The sequence below is a fragment of the Dama dama genome, chromosome 7 (genome assembly GCF_033118175.1).
Source record: "Dama dama isolate Ldn47 chromosome 7, ASM3311817v1, whole genome shotgun sequence".
Classification (NCBI taxonomy): Eukaryota; Metazoa; Chordata; class Mammalia; order Artiodactyla; family Cervidae; genus Dama; species Dama dama.
Window position 1 is genome coordinate 8,786,943 of NC_083687.1, and position 20,262 is coordinate 8,807,204.

A 20,262-nucleotide genomic window follows, 5' to 3' on the forward strand; every position below is an offset into this window, starting at 1 on the left:
GTTGCTAATGCTGAACCAGCAGCATCATATTCTCTGAAGCCAGTTAAGATGATGTCAACTTAAAATCACCCAGTGACTGCTTCCTTTGTTATGGGGGTAAAGTTCTGCTCATTTTTAAGTGGCATGTGATGAAGTCAAAGCTCAAGATGTGGAGAAAAGAGCGATGAAAATATGAGATAGAAAACAGGTTGCCATTTAGGCTCTGGATCCTGTTGACCCATTGCCATCTTTGTTTTATTAACCAATAAATGTTCTATCTCATCCAAATTCGAGGTGGCTTTCTAGTTTGTAAAAACAAAAATTTCATGTGGTCAGCTTCCAAAAATGGAGGAAAATTTAGTTTGATGGCATTATTTAATGATCTAAGTTTTATTTAATAAAAATTGTCTACCACCCCCCCCCCCAAAAAAAATTGATGGTACTGTAGTAGCCATGTTTAAATCTGCAGGAAGAAAATGTCTTGGCATCTTTATATACAAAAATTTCACATCAAAGTTTTTTAAAGTGTTTTCCTATTTTCATGTGTCATGCATTAAAATACATTAGTGCTATGGATTAGTGTATCAGTGACTGGTTCCTCAAGAAATAAATGCACACACACATACACAGAGAGAGAGAGAGAAATAGATACACATAATTATATGAATTGCCACCAAAAAATGGTATTAATTTCAGCAGAGCCTTATCTCTACTCATCATTCTCAGTTGGGTTTTTAAATAGTTTATCAATAGAGTTCAAATTATAATAATACAGGAGAAGCATAAAATGTCACACATTTGTAAAATGCCCACAATTTTTTTTTGCATGTATGCACTGTCTGCTTTATGAATTCTTAAGTGACTCAAACCATAGAACCTATTCAGAAGTTCAAATTTATTCCCAAAATAAAAGTGGAAGAACAGAAGAGAGTGGTGCTTGAAAGATGTAGAAGAATTTTGATGATCCCACTAGGTAATTAACACAATAAGTAATGCTTTCTTTGAATGATCTCCCAACTCTCCCACAGAGCCAAAATCAAAGTCTTTTCATCTTTTATTACACCTCCATTTCTAAGGACCTTTTCTTTACACATCACTGAAAAGTCCTTCATTTCTCATTAATGCTTTAAGTATAAAGCTAGTCCTGGTGATGATATAATTTTTCCCAAGTCTAAATTAGGTTTCATACAGAGCATTACAAAGTCAAAAGGCAGAACTCATGCTGTTCTGCTATTTTACTTAGTGTTCATATGAATGAAGAAACACAGAGTTTCAGAAGTTTGCTTTTTCTTTTATTTTCCTTTTTAAAATCAGATATTTGTAGTTGACTTAGAATTCTTTAGACAGAAAATAGTAGAAATGCTCAGTTTTAGACTTTTATGCTTGCCCAGATTTCAAAAGGATACTTAGAGTTAATGTACTAGAGGCCGATTGTAAACGTAGGCAAGGAAAGAATCATCTAAATTTAAGTATCTTTGTGTATTTGCATTTTCTGAAGTTCTATCAAACTCAAATTCCTGGTGCTATTGAAATCCAATTTTTATTGATTTCTTCTCTTCTTAGGACTTCAATTAATCAGAATTATTTCACTCTACAGACATTGCAGATACTAAACTTGGCCACTGGAATATTCACCAAAATTTTGCGTTACTTTTTTTACTATCTGCACTTTAAAATGTTGGCTATTCATTAGCAAGCATATACTAAATATCTGTCTGGAACAAGCATTACATTAGCACAATTGAGGATACAGAATTTTCTCCCTCAAGAAAATTCTAATCAACTATGAAGAGAATATGCTTTACACACACACACACACAATCTGTATATATACATAGACACATACATACATATAGAACATTTTTAGTATTTTTGTAATATTGTTCAATTTCTACTTTAATTGCCCATCCAATATTATGGGAAAATAATATCATATGAGTAAATTCTTGTTGTTGATCAGTCGCTCAGTCATGTCTGACTCTTTGCAACCTCATGAACTGCAGCATGCCAGGCCTCTCTGTCCTTCACCATCTCCTGGAGCTTGCTCAAACTCATGTCTTGGTACAGATAGTCATTTCTGTTTCAAAACTAGTTAACTGAGGATTTATTCCCAAATGCTTTCTGGGGCATAGTTAATTCCCAAGACTTATTTAGCCTTCCTTGGAGCATTGCATGATGAGAGGAAGGGAAAAGGGTATTTGGACCTCATCACTGGCAAAGAACTTTAGTTCTTTGATGAAAATGAAAGAGCCTCTTGATGAAAATGAAAGAGGAGAGTGAAAAAGTTGGCTTAAAACTTAACATTCAGAAAACTAAGATCATGGCATCTGGTCCCATCACTTCATGGCAAATAGATGGGGAAACAGTGGCAGACTTTTTTTTTTTTTTTTTTTTTTTTTTGAGCTCCAAAATCACTCCAGATAGTGACTATAGCCATGATATTAAAAGATGCTTGCTCCTTGGAAGAAAAGCTATGACCAATCTAGACAGCATATGAAAAAGCAGAGATATCACTTTACCACCAAAGGTCTGTCTGGTCAAAGCTATGGTTTTTCCAATAGTCATGTATGGATGTGAGAGATGAACTATAAAGAAAGCTGAGTACTGAAGAATTGATGCTTTTGAACTGTGATATTGGAGAATACTCTTGGAGAATCCTTGCAGTCCAACGATATCCAACCAGTCAATCTTAAAGGAAATCAGTCCTGAATATTCATTAGAAGGACTGATGCTGAAGCTGAAACTCCAGTACTTTGGCTACCTGATGTGAAGAACTGACTCATTTGGAAAGACCCTGATGCTGGGAAAGACTGAAGGCAGGAGGAGAAGGGGACAACAGGATGAGATGATGGATGGCATCACTGATTCGATGGACATCAGTTTGGGTAAGCTCCGGGAGTTGTTGATGGACAGAGAAGCCTGGCGTGCTGCAGTCCATGGGGTTGCAAAGAGTCGGACACGACCAAGCGGCTGAACTGAACTGATTGGCATTTGTCCATATCACATGCAGACATGATGCTCATTCTCCAGTTTGGTCTCCAGCAGGAGCATCCCTCTATTCAATGAGATGTCAGTCTCATTGTCATTCTCCAGTCCATTTCTTTTTGGACTAATGTAATGATTCTTCCAAACAGATGTTTAACCTATGCTTGTTGATGAATAGCCAATTTATTCAAACTTAGAAGCCACTCTTGATATTTCCCTGTACCTGTTTGTTATATGAGATTTTTATGGTCTCTCTTATGTAACTTTAGAACTATGGGAGCCTTATAGTCATATCCATTTAGCATACCTAAGTGTGAACTCTTGTTTTTATCTCAAAGCTGCTTTTCCTGATTCTTCCACATCTCAGTGAATGACACTACCATCATCAGTTCAGCTGGCCAGGGAAAGATCTGAAAGATCTAAAATTTTCTGCAAATATAAGTTATTGTAGCTACTGTGGAAAACAATATGGAGGTTCCTCAGAAAACTAAAAACAGAATTACCATATGATCCAGCAATCCCACTCCTGGGTATGTACTCAGACAAAACTATCATTCAAAAAAAAATAGATGCACCCCTATGTTCATAGCAGCACTAGTCACAATAACAAAGACATGGAAGCAATGTAAATGTCCATGACATCACTTACATGTGGAATATAAAATAGGACACAAAAGAACTTATGCAACAGAAATAGAATCACAGACATGGAGAACAGACTGGTGTGCCAAGGGTGGGAGGGGGTGGGGAATGGGTGGAGTGGGAGGTTGAGGTTAGCAGAGGTGAGCTTTTATATAGAGAGTGGATAAACAACAAAGTCCTACTGCATGGCACAGGGAACTATATTCAACATTCTATAATAAATCATAATGGAAAAGAATATTTAAAACAGTGTATGTATACATGTATATCTATCTGAATCACTTTGCTATACAGCAGAGATTAACACGACATTGTAAATCAGCTGTACTTCAGTTGAAAAAGAAGATAAAAGTCTTCCACAATCACACAAGCACATCTTTTCCTCCCTGCTTCTCATCATCCCCCACTCTTCAGTTACTGCCCTGATCTGAGCATCCCCAACCTGTCACCGGCTCTGTAGCTATAACCTCCTTACGGTTTCCTTCTTCATCTTGATTTTTCTTCATTTTCCACACAGAAAGTAAAGAGGTAATAGTTTCTCAATGCCTTCCCACCACACTGAGAATAAAATCTAAGCTCTATATTATGGCCTTCACGGTCCACATGGGTTTGTTCTCTGCTGTTTCCCAAAATCACCTTGGTCTACCTCCCATCACATCACATCCCACCCCACTGAACTTTGGCCAGTTTATTTTTCCTTCAGCTATACTATTACATCGAGAATATTTATACCTCCCTTTTGAACAGGCTGTTTTCTTTTCCTAAAATGTTCTTCCCTTCTTCATTCACCTGGCTGATTTGGGAATACTATCAGGTAACTTCCCCATAAAAGGTTTTCATGATCATGCCATCTAGATGCATCCGCCCTTCTCCTATGTCCTCTATTCTCCCTTATTCCAGCCTGTTTGAACCATAAAACTAAGTCCATTTTTGAACCCCTACATTGAGAGAACTGTTCTCAATACTTAGCAACAAAGTAGTCATTCAAAAGATCTGTTGAATTAGATACCAAAAGTGCTGAGACATAAAAATTTACATCCAGTTAACTTTTGCCTTGAAAGCAGGATTTCTAGGATAGATTCAAGGTTTGTTATTATTTTTCAGTCACTAAGTCTGTCTGATTTTTGAGACCACATGGACTGCAACACATCAGTCTCCTCTGTCCTCCATTTCCTCCCAGAGTTTGCTCAAACTCATGTCCATTGGGCCAGTGATGCCATCCAGCCATCTCATCCTCTGTTGCCTCCTTTTCCTCTTGCCTCCAATCTTTCCCAGAATCAGGGTCTTTTCCAAGGAGTTGGCCCTTCACATCAGGTAGCCAAAGTATTGGAGCTTCAGCATCAGTCCTTACAATGAATATTCAGGGTTGATTTCCTTTAGGATGGACTGCTTGGGTCTCCTTGCTGTCCAAGGGACTCTCAAGAGTCTTTTTCAGCACCCCACAATTTGGAAGTATCAGTTCTTCAGCACTTGGTCTTTTTTATGGTCCAAATTTCACATTCGTACATGGCTACTAGGGAAACTATAGCTTTGACTATGTGGACCTTTGTTGGCAAAGTGATGTCTCTGCTTTAAATACACTGTATAGATTTGTCACAGCTTTACTTCCAAGGAGCAAGTGTCTTTTAATTTCATGGCTGAAGCCACCATCCACAATGATTTTGGAGTCCAAGAAAATAAAATCTGCTACTGTTTCCACTATTTCCCCTTCTGTCTGCCATGAAGTGATGAGACCAGATGCCATGATCTTAGTTTCTTGAACATTGAGTTTCAAGCCAGCTTTTTCACCCTCCTCTTTCATCCCATCAAGAGGTTCTTTAGCTCTTCTTCACTTTCTGCCATTAGAGTGGTATCACCTGCACATCTGAGGTTATTGATATTTCTCCCACAACCTTTATTCCAGCTTTTGATTCATTCAGTCTGGAATTTTTCTTGATGTACTCTGCATGTAAGTTAAATAAGCAGGGTGATAATAAATACACATCCTTGTCTTCTGTGTTTTCTTACCACCTCTTCTTGATCTCTTCTACTTCTTTTAGGTCCTTACCATTTCTCTCTTCTATCATGCTTATCCTAGCATGAAATGTTCCCATGATATTTCCAATTTTCCTACCTATTCTATTGTTTTATTCTATTTCTTTGCATTGTTCATTTAAGAAGGCCTTCTTATCACTCCTTGTTATTCTCTGGCACTCTGCATTTACTTGGGTATATCTTATATGATAGATTATGACCTCCATGTTGTAAAATTCAGGCTTATATTGAAGAAATTAGGGAAAACCACTAAGCTGTTCAGGTATGATCTAAGTCACATCCCTTATGATGATACAGTACAGGTGATGAATAGATTCAAGGGGTTAGATCTGGTAGACAGAGTGCATGAAGAACTATGGATGGAGGTTAGTAACTTCACGTATCCCGCTGAAAATCCCTGAACTTTAACTTGGTTTAATAACCCAAACCTTTGGAATCCTTCTGGAATCCTCTCTTTCTTGCTCCTCATGATGGGTTTTAAATCAAGTCCTGATAATCTTATAACCTAAACACTTTGCCAAACAGGACATTTCTCTTCTCCATTTCCTGGTCTAAATCACCACTACATCTAGTCCCAAGCTTCTTAATCATCCACTTGATTAGTGGGAGCCTTATCTCTGGTCTTGCCCTCCTCAATCAACTCTTCAGCCAGCAGGACTTTTCAAAAAATTTTAATAGTCTCCCCTCATCATGGCTTTGGGGATAAAGGCAAAGTTCTCTAACATCATTCCTACTGTCTTATACAATTTACTTATCACCTACCTCCCTACCACCCTTATCTCACTCACTCACTTGCAAAAGAGCCTCTTCTTAACTCTTCTGAGATTACTCGCCCCCTCTTCCGGGTCTTTCTTCAGTTTAGTTCAATTCAGTCGCTCAGTTGTGTCTGACTCTTTGCGACCCCATGAATCGCAGCCTGCCAGGCCTCCATGTTCATCACCAACTCCTGGAGTTTACTCAAACTCATGTCCATTGAGTTGGTGATGCCATCCAACCATCTCATCCTCTTCCGTCCCCTTCTTCTCCCACCTTCAATCTTTCCCAGCATCAGGATCTCATCAAATGAGTCAGTTCTTCGCATCAGGTGGCCAAAGTATTGGAGCTTCAGCTTCAACATCAGTCCTCTCCAATGAACACCCAGGACTGATCTCCTTTAGGATGGACTGGTTGGATCTCCTTGCAGTCGGAGGTAATCTGAAGAGTCTTCTCCAACACCACAGCTCAAAAGCGTCAATTCTTCAGTGCTCAGCTTTCTTTATAGTCCAACTCTCACATCATACATGACCACTGGAAAAGCCATAGCCTTGACTAGATGGACCTTTGTTGGCAAAGTAATGTCTCTGCTTTTTAATATGCTGTTTTGGTTGGTCATAGTTTTTCTTCCGAGGAGTAAGTGTCTTTTAATTTCATGGCTGCAGTCACCATCTACAGTGATTTTGGAGCCCCAAAAAATAAAGTCTTTCACTGTGTCCACGGTTTCCCCATCTATTTGCCATGAAGTGATGGGACCAGATGCCATGATCTTAGTTTTATGAATGTTTAATTTTAAGCCAACTTTTTCACTGTCTTCTTGCACTTTCATCAAGAGGTTCTTTAGTTCTTCTTCACTTTCTGCCATAAGGGTGGTGTCATCCGCATATCTGAGGTTATTGATAATTCTCCCGGCAATCTTGATGCCAGCTTGTGCTTCATCCAGGCAGCGTTTCTCATTTGCCACCCAAGTGTGACTCTCCCTAGTCTACTCCTACTTTTCCTTTGGGGACTAACCTAAATATTCCTCCTGAAAAGCCGTTTACCTGCCAACACCCTGAACTAGACCAATTCCTCCTGTTACAGCTTCTAGTCATGTGGAAATTCCCTCCAAAGTATTCCTCATAAATTATTGTAATTATGCACTGAATATCTATTTTTAATACTTACTTAGCTCTTCATTTGTCCACATTATAGTTGCAGCATGCAGATCTTCCTTGCATCATGAGGGATCTTTTGTTTCTGTGTACAGACTTTATTTGTGGCATGTGGGCGTAGTTGCTCACGGACACGTGATATCTTAGTCCCTTGCAGCCATGAAATTAAAAGATGCTTGCTCCTTGGAGGAAAAGCTGTGACCAACCTAGAAGGCATCTTAAAAAGCAGAGACATTACTTTGCTGACAAAGCTTCATCTAGTCAAAGCTATGGTTTTTCCAGTAGTCATGTATGGATGTGAGAGTTGGACCATAAAGAAAGTTGAGCGTTGAAGAATTGATGTTTTTGAACTGGTGGTGTTGGAGAAGACTCTTGAGAGTCCCTTGAACAGCAAGGAGATCTAAGCAGTCCATCCTAAAGGAAATCAGACCTGAATATTCACTGGAAAAACCGATGGCTGGATGGCATCACCAACTCAATGGGCATGAGTTTGAGCAAGCTCTGGGAGTTGGTGGTGGACAAGGAAGCCTGGTGTGCTGCAGTCCATGGAGTCACAAAGAGTCAGACGTGACCGAGCAACTAAACTGAACTGAACTGAAACAGATATCAAACCTATGTCCCCTGCATTGCAAGGCAAATTCTTAACCACTGGACCACCAGAGAAGCCCCTGGAAATTTTTTCATGACAGACTAAAAAGCACATTTCTGAAAGGAGAGCCCAGGTCTTACTTTTTTGCCCCAAATATCCCTGGTGCCTGACACAGAGTCTAATACAGAACAGACTCTCAATAAATTTCTATTTAAGTAACAAACTTCCAAACTTGGACATGAAAGAGACTCCTATCTCCAAAGTTCCAAAAAGACCAAGTGTGTCTGTGTCTACATGTGTGTACACATGTGCACATTCCCACCATAGAAAATGTCAGATTATTAAAACCATTGACAACAAGTGAATGTTGAAATTATCCTCCCACTGCAAGAAGTCTAAACGATCCTGGAAGACACAGATTTCCATTTACATCTCCTAAAGTGAGATGATGTGTGTTTACCTCCAGTTTCTATCTGTAACTTGGAATCTCTTTTCTCCCCCTGTCCTAGGTAGTCCTTGAAGGATAACTTGAAAACTAGAGGAGTGTCTGTTCTGTCTATTTAGAAACATTTATTCACATAGCATCCTTGAGTAGTAGATTCTCCAGAGCCATCATGATGTCAAATAGAAGATCCCATGATCTCCCTAAGCACACGTGTAGGTATCTGTCTAGGCACCCTAATGGTTGGATCAGAAAATATGGACACTGGCCTTACACAGAACCACTCTGAGGCAAGCTGCCCACCCTTAGTCACGGTGCAGGATTGGGAGTCAGGAGTGGGGAAAAAAAGCTTCAGAGACTTGTTTGGATCATCTGTGTTCCCTCCCTTTTGCCTTCACTGCACCTGCTGCCACCTTAAGATGAGGAGAAAGTTGTCCTGTCATTAAAAGAGCCTGTGTCTTCTTTAACTTATATCTCCTGGAGCTGCGTGAACCACCTGTTAAGTGAAGTGGAGACTCTAAACAGCACTTGTCATTATCACTCAGTATATAACAAAGGCTCAATGAATGTAGGTATGATTAATATGTTTACTTAGTTGAACATGACCCCCCAAGAAGCAATAGACATTTAGTAACTTCTCAGAGGTCTCAAAGCTGCTTTACTTGATAATTTGATATTCACATGGAGAATTAAGACTAGTTTTACTGTGCAGTTGTACCTTGAACAATATGGTTTTGAACTGCATAGGTCCTCTTATACAGAGATTTTCTTCAATACTTACTACCTGATCCACAATTGGTTGAATCCATGGATGTGGAACCAGAACCTTGGAAATGAAGGCCAACTGTAAAGTTATACACAGAATTTTGACTTCCCAGAGAGTCAGAGCTCTTAATCCCTACATTTTCAGAAGTCAACTATATTTCACAGGCACTCCTCCAAACTACATTAAAATAGAAAAATGCTATTTTTATTACTTCATTGCATAATCATCTTAATTATTCTATAATCCTTTAAAGCACTGTTCATATGCATGTCATATACATATGTCAAGTATCTGACAAATAGTCAAAAGGGGTTTTTTTCTACAATGGAGTTGCTTCTGTTTGAAATTAATACATTTCCAAGGAAAGATATCTTGTGTTGTATTAATTCATGAATCAAAAGAATAAATTAGACAGAGCTGGGTAAATGCTAAAGAGATTGCAAGTGACAATTATCACTGGTATTTGCAATGGTAAGAATAAAACTTTATTCCTGTGCACAAATATCTCTTTACTGGGAATGTACCTGTGAATTCGACATACCAAATGCCAAAATATTTTAGAGAAACACAACATACTACAAAATCAGAAATGAATTTTTAATGCAAAATCATTTATAGCATGCTTGGCTTTTCTGCTACTTTATTTTCTTTATCTGAGGGAAACTAGTAGGCTAAGAAGGGAGGGATCTCATAGCAAATGGTTCTTCAAAAAGAGAATCTTGTCACTTGAAATGAAAGAACTAACACTTAATGGCCTGGCCACAGAGAGAAGTTCTCCCTGGAAATATGACTTCATAAGTAAATACATCTGAAAGCTAGCCTGCTGTGAATGTTCCAGCTTCAAATATGTATTAGAGACCTAAATATTGAAACATGTTTCTTGCAATGCAAAATACATCAATACAACTAGTTACTAAGCCATATAGTTGACACACTATGTGATTAAGTTAGTTCTACATTGTATTTGTAAACTCACTGAATAGAGATGAGCTAAGAGAGTACCTGAGAAGTAAAATATAACTGCAATTGATGCAACTTTTCTTGAGGTTCCACTTAATAGAAAATGTGTGTCTTTAAAAAAAAACAAGTAATTAGAATTATAAAGAGTGAAAGGAAGCCATGATTATACTGAGAAGCATCATTTAGAGAGCATCGTACATAAATACTTAAATTAGAACACCAGAAAAGCTCAGAATTAATGAGTTAAGGGTTTACTTTAAGAAGTTAGAAAAAAATATTCAGAATAATTGCAAAGAAATTAGGAAGAAGATAACAAAGATGGGAACAGCTATTAACTATAACTATACAGAAAACAATGATGCAGAAGAAAATATGAAAAACCACAATTGTTTCTTTGAAAAGGAAAATGAAATAGACAAATCCCTGATAAGTTTAAGAAAAGAGAAAAAATGTGTAAAGGATAAAGGATATTAAGGAGGAAAAGTGAGAAATAAATACATATCCAGAAAAATTAAAAGAATGGTAGTAATGCTATAATATAAACTAATATTTTTAGTAATATGAAAGCATATGAAATAGGAAAATATATATTTCTATTGCTTAGTATGCCACAAATATTTTCTCATTTACTTCATCTCTTCATTTTCCTTATTGTTTCAGTTGTGTCTTTTGTGGAATAATGTTATAAATTTCATGCAGTAAAATTTAGAAAACCTGTTTATTTCTTGGTTAGTGCTTTCTCTGCCTATTTATTTCTTCTTGGGTCATTTTGTCTTTTATATATATATCATATAATTTACATAACTATATAATATCTAATATATGTGTATATAAAACACAAAATGACTATATATGCTATTTTATAAAACAGTAGTTTGTGAAATAATACATATAGTTGAGTCTGAAAATGTGAAACCCATGGATAAGGAGGGCCAACTGTCAGCACTGAACCATGCTATTTTGTGCATAAAGGGGACTTGAGTGTCTGCAGATTTGGGTATCTGTAGGAGCTCCTAAAACCAATTCCCCATGTATACTGAAAGACAACTGTAATAAATATAGAATTGATAATGTGTCTTATTTAATGAGGATTTTTAAGAGAAAAGGGCTGTGGACATATATTTAATGAGGATTTTTAAGAGAAAGGGCTGTGGACATGCATGGAATCATTGTACACAACTGTACATGCTATGTACAATGTTGTGTATGTTGTATTCAATGAACCATTATATACAATGATACATATCATATACATGTACTATACAATTATGAAATAAGTCACAGTTTTATGGCAAGACCAGAGAAATTTAAACAAAACTTTGCCCTTTGGCCTCCTCACCCCATACTGCACATTGTATATCTGCTTTATTCATCAATCAGACCTCCCCCACAGGCAGGAAGACTTGCTCAACCATAAAGAGCAACACTGTTTTAACATCAATGACAAAACTCTTTAAAAGGTCCATTCCTTCTTGATCCTACACGGGGTCATATGACACACCATGATGGCACTAGATCTGATTATGTAGCTGTCAATAACACATCATTTGACATACAGACTTTTGCCTCAAAAATATTTATACAACTGTGCCTTGACTTCTAACAGGTGGAAGTGCTCTCAGAGTTTTCTGAGATTTCTGGGTTATAATCTTCAAAACTGCTTAAAAATAAAACTTTCCACTTCTTTCTTAGATGGACTTAATCATTTTTTGTCACTATGATGATCCATTGCATATAATGATACATGTTGTATACAATGTGTATGTTGCATACAATGAGCCATTGTACGCAATTGTAGATTGTATACAGCAGTACCTGCTGGTCCACACAATGAGCACCTGGCCAGGTGAGTGAGGACAGAGCCAGGCAGTTTTGCCAGGTGTCCCTGCTACAGTAGAACATCCCAGTGGCCTAACTGTAACCTGGGAACATTTTAAATGGTGGGTATAGCCCAAGATAAATCTTAAATTCCATATAACTGACACTTTTTTATAATCTCAGAAGAAACAGACTTAGTTAATTGTATAGTGGGTGGAGGTTACAAACAGGGGACCAGGGAATGGATGATAGAGGAAAAAGTTATTTCCAGCTGCAGTAATTCTAACCAATGAGGTTGTGACTAGTGGTTCTTGGGAGAAACCTCACTTTATTGGGGTTACCCGCCAATTAAACATTTACTTTAGATATCTAAACAAAATGATGCATATTAGTGCTCACTACTGAAGGTGGAAGAGATTTCCCCTTCATTCAGTCACACCATTTCTGACAGTGCTGGCCTGATTTCCCTGCTTCATAGATACCTCTGGGGAGAGAAATGTCTGTATGTCCTTTCAGCTCAGTCGCTCAGTTGTGTCTGACTCTTTGAGACCCATGGACTGCAGCACGCCAGGCCTCCCTGCCCATCACCAACTCCCAGAGTCTACTCAAACTCATGTCCATTGAGTGAGTGATGCCATCCAACCATCTCATCCTCTGTCGTCCCCTTCTCCACCTGCCTTCAATCTTTCCCAGCATCAGGGTCTTCTCCAATGAGCCAGTTCTTCATATCAAGTCACCAGAGTATTGGAGTTTCAGTTTCAACATCAGTCCTTTCCATGAATATTCAGGACTGATCTCTTTTAGGATGGACTGGTCGGATCTCCTTGCAGTCCAAGGGACCCTCAAGAGTCTTCTCCAACACCACAGTTCAAAAGCATCAATTCTTTGCTGTTAAGCATTCTTGGGCTTTCCTGGTGGCTCAGCTGGTCAAGAATCAGCTTGTAATGCAGGAGAACTGGGTTTGATCCCTGGGCTGGAAAACCCCCCTGGAAAAGGAACAGCTACCCACCCCAGTATTCTGGCTTGAAGAATTCCATGGACTATATAGTCCATGAGGTCACAAAAAGTAGGACAGGACTGAGTGACTTTCACAAGCTTTCTTTATGGTTCAATTCTCACGTCCATACTTGACAACTGGAACAACCATAGCTTTGACTATATGGACTTTGTCACAGCTTTCCTTCCAAGGAGTAAGCAAGTCTTTTAATTTCACGCCTGCAGTCACTGTCTACAGTGATTTTGGAGCCCAAGAAAAGAAAGTCTGTTGCTGTTTCCATTGTTTCCCCATCTATTTACCATGAAGTGATGGGACTGGATGCCATGAGCATTTTTTGAATGCTGAGTTTTAAGCCAGCTTTTTCACTTTCCTCTTTCACTTTCATCAAGAGGCTCTTTAGTTCCAGCTTGTGCTTCATCCAGCCCAACATTTTCATGATGTACTCTGCATATCAGTTAAATAAGCAGGGTGACAATATACAACCTTGATGTACTCCTTTCCCAATTTGGAACCAGTCCATTGTTTCATGTCAAGTTCTAAATGTTGCTTCCTGACCGGCACACAGATTTCTCAGGAAACAGGTCAGGTGGTCTGTTGCTCCCATCTCTTTAAGAATTTTCCACAGTTTCTTTTTTTTTTTTTTTTTTTATTATTATTATTTTTTTTTTTCCAGTGGGTTTTGTCATACATTGATATGAATCAGCCATGGATTTACACGTATTCCCCATCCCGATCCCCCCTCCCACCTCCCTCTCCACCCGATTCCTCTGGGTCTTCCCAGTGCACCAGGCCGGAGCACTTGTCTCGTGCATCCCACCTGGGCTGGTGATCTGTTTCACCATAGATAGTATACATGCTGTTCTTTTGAAATATCCCACCCTCACATTCTCCCACAGAGTTCAAAAGTCTGTTCTGTATTTCTGTGTCTCTTTTTCTGTTCTGCATATAGGGTTATCGTTATCACCTTTCTAAATTCCATATACATGTGTCAGTATGCTGTAATGTTCTTTATCTTTCTGGCTTACTCCACTCTGTATAAGGGGCTCCAGCTTCATCCATCTCATTAGGACTGGTTCAAATGAATTCTTTTTAATGGCTGAGTAATATTCCATGGTGTATATGTACCACAGCTTCCTTATCCATTCATCTGCTGATGGGCATCTAGGTTGCTTCCATGTCCTGGCTATTATAAACAGTGCTGCGATGAACATTGGGGTGCACGTGTCTCTTTCAGATCTGGTTTCCTCGGTGTGTATGCCCAGAAGTGGGATTGCTGGGTCATATGGCAGTTCTATTTCCAGTTTTTTAAGAAATCTCCACACTGTTTTCCATAGCGGCTGTACTAGTTTGCATTCCCACCAACAGTGTAAGAGGGTTCCCTTTTCTCCACACCCTCTCCAGCATTTATTGCTTGTAGACTTTTGGATAGCAGCCATCCTGACTGGCATGTAATGGTACCTCATTGTGGTTTTGATTTGCATTTCTCTAATAATGAGTGATGTTGAGCATCTTTTCATGTGTTTGTTAGCCATCTGTATGTCTTCTTTGGAGAAATGACTGTTTAGTTCTTTGGCCCATTTTTTGATTGGGTCATTTATTTTTCTGGAATTGAGCTGCAGGAGTTGCTTGTATATTTTTGAGATTAATCCTTTGTCTGTTTCTTCATTTGCTATTATTTTCTCCCAATCTGAGGGCTGTCTTTTCACCTTACTTATAGTTTCCTTTGTAGTGCAAAAGCTTTTAAGTTTCATTAGGTCCCATTTGTTTAGTTTTGCTTTTATTTCCAATATTCTGGGAGGTGGGTCATAGAGGATCTTGCTGTGATTTATGTCAGAGAGTGTTTTGCCTATGTTCTCCTCTAGGAGTTTTATAGTTTCTGGTCTTACATTTAGATCTTTAATCCATTTTGAGTTTATTTTTGTGTATGGTGTTAGAAAGTGTTCTAGTTTCATTCTTTTACAAGTGGTTGACCAGTTTTCCCAGCACCACTTGTTAAAGAGGTTGTCTTTTTTCCATTGTATATCCTTGCCTCCTTTGTCAAAGATAAGGTGTCCATAGGTTCGTGGATTTATCTCTGGGCTTTCTATTCTGTTCCATTGATCTATATTTCTGTCTTTGTGCCAGTACCATACTGTCTTGATGACTGTGGCTTTGTAGTAGAGTCTGAAGTCAGGCAGGTTGATTCCTCCAGCTCCATTCTTCTTTCTCAAGATTACTTTGGCTATTCGAGGTTTTTTGTATTTCCATACAAATTGTGAAATTCTTTGATCTAGTTCTGTGAAAAATACCGTTGGTAGCTTGATAGGGATTGCATTGAATCTATAGACTGCTTTGGGTAGAATAGCCATTTTGACAATATTGATTCTTCCAATCCATGAACACGGTATGTTTCTCCATCTGTTTGTGTCCTCTTTGATTTCTTTCATCAGTGTTTTATAGTTTCCTATGTATAGGTCCTTTGTTTCTTTAGGTAGATATACTCCTAAGTATTTTATTCTTTTTGTTGCAATGGTGAATGGTATTGTTTCCTTAATTTCTCTTTCTGTTTTTTCATTGTTAGTATATAGGAATGCAAGGGATTTCTGTGTGTTAATTTTATATCCTGCAACTTTACTATATTCATTGATTAGCTCTAGTAATTTTCTGGTAGAGTCTTTAGGGTTTTCTATGTAGAGGATCATGTCATCTGCAAACAGTGAGAGTTTTACTTCTTCTTTTCCTATCTGGATTCCTTTTACTTCTTTTTCTGCTCTGATTGCTGTGGCCAGAACTTCCAACACTAATAACACGCTTCTGAATAACCAACAAATCATAGAAGAAATCAAAAAAGAAATCAAAATATGTATAGAAATGAATGAAAATGAAAACACAACAACCCAAAACCTATGGGACACTGTAAAAGCAGTGCTAAGGGGAAGGTTCATAGCATTACAGGCTCACATCAAGAAACAGGAAAAAAACCAATTAAATAACCTAACTCTACACCTAAAGCAATTAGAGAAGGAAGAAATGAAGAACCCCAGAGTTAGCAGAAGGAAAGAAATCTTAAAAATCAGGGCAGAAATAAATGCAAAAGAAACTAAAGAGACCATAGCAAAAATCAACAAAGCTAAAAGCTGGTTTTTTGAAAAAATAAACAAAATTGACAAACCATTAGCAAGACTCATTAAGAAACAAAGAGAGAAAAACCAAATTAACAAAATTAGAAATGAAAATGGAGAGATCACAACAGACAACACTGAAATACAAAGGATCATAAGAGACTACTACCAGCAGCTCTATGCCAATAAAATGGACAACTTGGATGAAATGGACAAATTCTTAGAAAAGTATAACTTTCCAAAACTGAACCAGGAAGAAATAGAAGATCTTAACAGACCCATCACAAGCAAGGAAATCGAAACTGTCATCAAAAATCTTCCAGCAAACAAAAGCCCAGGACCAGATGGCTTCACAGCTGAATTCTACCAAAAATTTAGAGAAGAGCTAACACCTATCTTACTCAAACTCTTCCAGAAAATTGCAGAAGAAGGTAAGCTTCCAAACTCATTCTATGAGGCCACCATCACCCTAATTCCAAAACCAGACAAAGATGCCACAAAAAAAGAAAACTACAGGCCAATATCACTGATGAACATACATGCAAAAATCCTTAACAAAATTCTAGCAAACAGAATCCAACAACATATTAAAAAATCATACACCATGACCAAGTGGGCTTTATCCCAGGAATGCAAGGATTCTTTAATATCTGCAAAATCAATCAATGTAATACACCACATTAACAAATTGAAAGATAAAAACCATATGATTATCTCAATAGATGCAGAGAAAGCCTTTGACAAAATTCAACACTCATTTATGATTAAAACTCTCCCAAAAGCAGGAATAGAAGGAACATACCTCAACATAATAAAAGCTATATATGACAAACCCACAGCAAGCATCACCCTCAATGGTGAAAAATTGAAAGCATTTCCCCTGAAATCAGGAACAAGACAAGGGTGCCCACTCTCTCCACAGTTTCTTGAGAGCCACACAGTCAAAGGATTTGGCATAGTCAATAAAGCTGAAGCAGATGTTTTTCTGGAATTCCCTTTTTTGTATGATCCAGTGGATATTACCAATTTGATCTCTGATTCCTTTGCCTTTTCCAAATCCATCTTTAACATCTGGAAGTTCATGGTTTCCATACTGTTGAAGCCTTGCTTGGAGAATTTTGAGTATTACATTGCTAGCATATAAGATGAGTGCAATTGTGTGGTAGTTTGAGCCTTCTTTGGCATTGCCCTTCTTTGGGATTGGCATGAAAACTGACCTTTTCCAGTCCTGTGGCCACTGCTGAGTTTTCCAAATTTGCTGGCATATTGAGTGCAGCACTTTCACAGCATCATCTTTTAGGACTTGAAATAGCTTAGCTGGAGTTTCATCACCTCCACTAGCTTTGCTCATAGTGATGCTTCCTAAGGACCACTTGACTTCTCACTCCAGGATGCCTCGCCCTAGGTGAGCGATCACACCATCGTGGCTATCTGGGTCATTAAGATCTTTTTTGTATGGTTCTTCTGTGTATTCTTGCCACCTCTTAATATCTTCTGCTTCTGTTAGGACTGTTTCTGTCCTTTATAGTGCCCATCTTTGCATGAAATGTTCCTTTGGTATCTCTAATTTTCTTGAAGAGATCTCTACTCTTTCCCATTCAACTGTATTCCTCTTTTTCTTCACACTGATCACTGAGGAAAGCTTTCTTATCTCTCCTTGCTATTCTTTGGAACTCTTCCCATTTCTCCTTTGTCTTTCGATTCTCTTCTTTTCTCATCTGTTTGTAAAGACTCCTCAGACAACCATTTTGTCTTTTTGCATTTTTATCCCCTTGGGGATGGTTTTGATCACCACCTCCTGTACAATGTCACAAACCTCCATCCACAGTTCTTCAGGCACTCTGTCTATCAGATCTAATCCCTTGAATCTATTTGTCACTTCCACTGAATAAGGGATTTGATTTAGGTCATACCTGAAATGTCTGACTTCCCTGGTAGCTCAGTTGATGAAGAATTCGCCTCCAGTACCGGAGACCCTGGTTTGATTCCTGGGTCAGAAAGATCCCCCAAAGAAGGGATAGGCTACCCACTCCAGTATTCTTGGGCTTCTGTGGTGGCTCAGCTCATAAAGAATCCACCTGCAATGCAGGAGACATGGGTTTGATCGTTGGGTTATAAAGATGCCCTGGAGAAAGGAACAGCTATCCACTCCAGTATTCTGGCCTGGAAAGTTCCATGGATTGTAGAGTCCAGTGGGTTGCAAAGAGTCAGACACAACTGAGCAACTCTCACATTCAGTTTGAATGGTCTAGTGATTTTCCCTAAATTCTTCCATTTAAGTCTGAATTTTGCAATAAGGAGTTCATGATGTGAGCCACAGTCAGCTCCCAGTCTTGTTTTTGCTGACTATATGGAGTTTCTCCATCTTCAGCTGCAAATAATACAATCAATTTGATTTCAGTATTGAACATCTGGTGATGTCCATGTGTAGAGTTGCCTCTTGTGTTGTTAGAAGAGTGTGTTTGCTAGGACCAGTACATTCTCTTGGCAAAACTCAGCTAGTCTTTGCCCTGCTTCATTTTGTACTCCAAAACCAAGCTTGCCTGTTACTCCAGGCATTTCTTGACTTCCTACTTTTGCATTCCAGTCCCCTATGGTTTAAGGACATCTTTTTTGGGTATTAGTCCTAGAAGGTCGTGTAGGCCATCATAAATTTCAGCTTCTTTGGGATTAGTGGTTGGGGCATAGACTTGCATTACTGTGGTATTGTATGATTTGCCTTGGAAATGAACAGATACCATTCCGCCATTTTTGAGATTGCACCCAAGTATTGCACTTTGGACTCTTTTGTTAACTATGAGGGCTACTCCATGTTTTCTAAAGGATTCTTGCCCAAAGTAGTAAATATAATGGTCATCTGAATTAAATTCACCCATTCCAGTCCATTTCAGTTTCACTGACTCCTAAAATGTTGATATTCACTCTTGCCATCTCCTTTTTGACCACTTCCAATTTACCTTGATTCATGGACATAACATTTCAGGTTCATATGCAGTATTGTTCTTTATAGCATCAGACTTTACTTCCATCACCAGTCACATCCACAACTGGGCATTGTTTTTGCTTTGACTCCATCTCTTCTTTCTGGAGCTATTTCATCACTCTTCTCCAGTAACATATTGGGCACCTACTGAGCTGGGGAGTTCATCTTTCAGTGTCATATCTTTTTGCATTTCCACACTGTTCATGGGGTTCTTAAGGCAAGAATACTGAAGTGGTTTGCCACTCCCTTCTCCAGTGGACCACGTTTTGTCAGAACTCTCCACCATGACCCATCTGTCTTGAGTGGCCCTGCATGGCATGGTTCACAGCTTCATTGGGTTAGACAAGGCTGTGATCCATGTGATCAGTCTGGTTAATTTTCTGTGCTTGTCCTTTTCATTCTCGCTGCCCTCTGATGGATTAGAGGCCTGTGGAAGCTTCCTGATGGGACAGTCTGACTGTGGGAGGAACTGGGTCTTCTTCTGATGGGCAGGGCCATGCTCGGTAAATCTTTGATCTGATTTTCTGTTGGGTGGAGCTGTGTTCCCTTCCTGTTGCTTGGCCTGAGGCCAAACTATGATAGGGGTAATGGCAGTAACGGCGGCCTCCTTCAAAAGGACTTATGCCCTCACTGTTGTATTCAGTGCCCCTGACAGCGCAGCAGGCTACTGTGTTCCCACGCCTCCACAGGAGACTCCTAGACACTCACAGGCAAGTCTGGCTCAGTGTTTTATGGGGTCACTGCTCCTTTCTCCTGGGTCCTGGTGCACACAAGCCTTTGTCTGTGCCCTCCAAGAATCTGTTTCCCCAGTCCTGTGGAAGTTCTGTAATTAAATTCCACTGGCCTCCAAAGTCAAATTCCCTCCGGGTTCTCAGTCCCCTTGCAGGATGCCCAGGTTGGGAAATCCTTTGTGGGTCCTAGCACTTCCTTAACAGTGTGAGAATTTCCTTGGTGTAATTGTTCTTCAGTTTGTGGGTCACCTGCCCAGCGGCTCTATGGTGGGGCCAATGGCGACCTCCTCCAAGAGGGCTTATGCCACGTGCTGCGTGTCCCAGGTCT

At 39.0% G+C, this 20,262-nt stretch overlaps 1 protein-coding gene across 6 annotated transcripts in view; it reads right to left on the reverse strand.

Moving 5' to 3' along the window:
• Positions 1 to 20,262, reverse strand: part of TINAG (tubulointerstitial nephritis antigen) — a 155,717-nt gene that overhangs the window by 31,172 nt on the left and 104,283 nt on the right. For 2 of the 6 annotated variants that reach the window (XM_061146373.1, XM_061146365.1), the window contains exon 11: positions 7,561 to 7,764. The exons of the other annotated variants lie outside the window; for them this stretch is intronic. In XM_061146373.1, coding sequence (XP_061002356.1) covers positions 7,582 to 7,764 — 183 coding nt within the window. In that variant the 3' untranslated portion in view covers positions 7,561 to 7,581. Of the gene's footprint in view, positions 1 to 7,560; positions 7,765 to 20,262 lie in introns of those variants that run through there. 6 annotated transcript variants of the gene reach the window in all.